General features: G+C 59.5%; 1 protein-coding gene across 1 annotated transcript in view; it reads right to left on the reverse strand.

The window, feature by feature from the left end:
- The window catches only part of ALDH4A1 (aldehyde dehydrogenase 4 family, member A1), a 27,866-nt gene that overhangs the window by 4,371 nt on the left and 19,850 nt on the right, over positions 1-3,645 (reverse strand). The window contains 3 exon segments of the mRNA XM_010829933.1: positions 860-907; positions 1,046-1,242; positions 3,571-3,644. Coding sequence (XP_010828235.1) covers positions 860-907; positions 1,046-1,242; positions 3,571-3,644 — 319 coding nt within the window.

Here is a 3,645-nt window from a genome sequence, read left to right on the forward strand (position 1 = left end):
CAGCAGGAGCCCCCAACACATCGGCCCCAGATTCTGAAGGGGGCGAAGGCGGGGTGCAGGGGTGGCTGCGAGCAAACAGGGCCTGGCTAAGCAGGGCAGAAACAGGACTGGACGCGCAGGCTCGTGTGTGTGTGTGTTAGAACATGTACAGAAAGAAAAAGAAAGAGTCCGGCTCTGCGGCCCCGTGGACTGTAGTCCACCCGGCTCCTCCAGCCACGGGATTTTCCAGGCAACAGTATGGGAGTGGCTTGCCATTTCCTTCTCCAGGGGATCTTCCCGACCCAGGGATTGAACTCTGGTCTCCCGCATTGTAGGCAGATGCTTTACCGTCTGAGCCACCAGGGAAGTCCAAGAACATGTACACTTACATATAAACATCATGCAAACATACATACATACAAATGAGTCTTTAGCTTTAGGTGTGCAGGCACACGTACGCCTGCATCATGTTTCTGCAATGCAGACCACACACGTGCCTATCCACGTGTCCACACGCGTTGCCGGATTCGTCTGTGTGTGGAGACGTGTGTGTGTGCAGCTGTGCGTGTGTTTACACGGGTGGACCTACGTGCATGACCCCACACAGAGGTCTACGTGACTGTGTTCACGGCTGTGCGTGTACCTGTGTTCACGGGTGTGCGTGCAGGTGTGCAGGCGAACACGGGCACTTTAAGGGGGCCTGGAGGCAGGGTGTGCAGGAGGCGAGCTCCTCTCTGGGTAGGGATGCCTCTATTCCTTCCAGGGCTGGCGGGGGCGGCAGGGGCTGTGTGCATGGATCTCAGGCTGACCTGCTCGAAGCAGCAGATCTGGGTCATGCTTCCCGCCCCCCACCCAGCACAGGCCTGGCACCCCCCTGTACCTTGGCATCAATCACGGCAGAGAAGAAGGTCCCAAAATCCTCTGCAGGCTGGAGGCAAGGGAGACACGGATGGAGAGGAGGTTGGCGTGAGACAAGAGGAGTGCCCCCCCCACGCAAACGGCACCCCCCCAGCGGCCAATCCCATCAGCCCCCCGCTGGGCCGCGGCAGGAGGCTGAGCCACTCACATTGCCCACTTTGATCCCACCGAGCTCCTCCAGCAGCCGCCCTTTGATCTGCGGCCACAGCGAGCGGGGCGCGTAGAGGCGGGAGCACGCTGAGCACTTCTGGCCGCCGTACTCAAAGGCCGAGCGCAGGGTCCCACTCACCACGCTGTCCACATCAGCCGAGCGGTGCACAAAGTGGAAGTTCTTGCCCCCGCACTCTAGGGGGCGGGAAGGGAGGGGCGCGCGTGGGGCAGTGGGCCTTGGGGCCGGCCCCGGGGCCCAACATGCTGCCTGCTCCTGCGTACAGGGGCCTGCGAGCAGCCCCCGGGACGGGCGGAGGGGCCAGCAAGCAGCCCCCGGGACGGGCAGAGGAGGCCGTGAGAAGCCATACGCCCTGGACACTGACCAGCCAGGCCTGTCCTCCCACCCTACAGATGGGAAGACGGAGGCCCAGGCACGGGCGAAGGGCACCAGGAGGCGTTGGGACCAGCTTTCCCATTTCACAGACGAGAAAGCTGAGCCTGGGGATGGGAATGCTGCCCAACACAGATAAGGCAGAGGAAGGGCCAGAACCCAGGGCTCCCGGCAGCAGGCACAGCTTCCTTTGAGCCTTCGCCTGATCCCCAGCCGGGTCCACGGCCAGGGCTGGCTCCTCTCCCCTCCGCGTGGCGGGGACACCCCTCCCTGGTCCCCTTGGTGTGAGAGAGCCCAGGGAATCACGCCACCATCCAGGCCTTACTACTTTCTTCCTTCAGTTAAACATCAGCCGACAGCAGCTGGTGTTGCAAAGCACTCACTACCCGCCAGACTCAGTTTCAAAGCACTCTGCGCCCCTTTCACTGAAGCCTCGCAGCAACCTCCCGTCATCATCCCATTTTAAAGACAAGAAAACTGAGGCATGGAGAGACCAAGTCGTGTACTCAAGGTTGGGAAGTGGTGGAGTAAGCCGCTGTCTTTCTCCTTCAGGGAGATGGTGGGAAGGAGACTGAACTGAAAACCATGCACAGCTGACCCAAGGGACTCACTGTTTCCCGGCTTACGAAGGTTGGACGGGGGTGTGCTGAGAGGCTGGAAGTTAGAGATGCTACCGCTGGCCCTGAGCAGAGTCACCTGCCCAGACACCCCTAACAAAGCCCCACCAGCTTAAGAGGCAAACGATTACATACAGGATGGATGAGCAGCAAGGCCCCTAGCACAGGGAAGTATACCCAATGTCCTGTAACAAGCCATGATGGAAAAGAACACGACAAAGAATATACAGATGCATAACTGAACCGTTCTGCTGTACAGCTGAAACTAACCCGATACTGTGAATCAGCCCAATTTGTAAATACCGCAGCCTAAGACTAAATCAACCATACTTCACTAAAACTTCTTTTAAAAGCTCCCACCAGCTCAGGAGTGGGGTCCAGTCTCCCTGTGGGTCCCACTTCACTTCCAGGAGCGAGAAGGCTAGGCCGGCAGCCCCAGCTCTGCCCTTACGGCACTGTGACCCACTGGGGCCCCTGTCAAAACAGGGTTCTGTACCCCAAAGAGCTTCAGAGACACTACACACCAACCCTGGCTCTTGCACGTTAGCGAGTTAAAGGCTCTGAGAAGTCCTGCAGGTAAGGAATCCGTTTCGCTTTAAACACAGTGCATGCCAAATGTCCTTGGCCACAAAGCTGTGGGAACATTATTACTTCAACAAGACCCATCCCTGCCGAGCTCTCAGCCCCGTCTCCTGCCCCACCCCACCCCCTCTCCCAGCTACACTGGCCACGTCTCTTCACACACAAGCTCGTTCCCACCTCGTGGCCTCTCCACTACCCGTTTCCTTGGCCTAGATCTGGGTGATGCAACCTGATGCAACATGGGAGTCCCAAGCCCCGTGCGGCCATTTAAATTCAAACTGATTAAAACTGAACATAACTTTCACTTCCTCAGTCACACGAGTCCCGTTTCCAGAGCGCTGCGGCCACACGCGGTGAGCGGCTACCCTACAGGACCACACGGTGAAGCCCATGTCCATCGTTGCAGGAAGGTCCACTGGACGGCGGTCCAGCGTCCGCACCCGTGACGGTCTGCTCTCCAGACCTCGGCGAGGCTCTTTTCTCTTCACTGTTCAGGTTTCCGCTCAAATGCTCCCTCCTTGAAGAGGCTCCCCACCCTGGAGTCACAGCCGCCTGCCACACCCAGCCTCCGGGCGGCCCTGCCTGTCACCTCTTTGCTCTCCTTTAATGAGCCACGGCCCTTCTCACCCCACGACGACGTCATTTATCCAGCTGTTTACTGCCGCCTCCCACGGCTGGAACAGAAGCTGGTGACGGCTGGGTCTCTGGCTCTCATCACCCTTGCATCCCCACCTCCAAAAAGCACCCCTGCACAAACAGCAATTCCCTTGCTGCAGGAGGAATGGATGAGAAGTGCGCGCTCTGAGCCAGAAGTTCTCGGAACAACCCCCGGGCCTGCCAGGGTGGGGGCTCCAGGCTGGAGTGCTCCGCCCCTGCAGAGCCCCCCAGCTCCTCCTCTCCCACGACGGCCGCGGCTGGGGAGGGGGCCCTTACCTCCAGCCAGGCGGGGGAAGGTTCGGAACCGGTCCAGGTTCTGGGCCACCTGCTTCCACAGGAGATCGGAAGAGC

Source organism: Bison bison, unplaced genomic scaffold (assembly GCF_000754665.1).
Source record: "Bison bison bison isolate TAMUID 2011002044 unplaced genomic scaffold, Bison_UMD1.0 scf7180017864516, whole genome shotgun sequence".
Taxonomy (NCBI): Eukaryota; Metazoa; Chordata; class Mammalia; order Artiodactyla; family Bovidae; genus Bison; species Bison bison.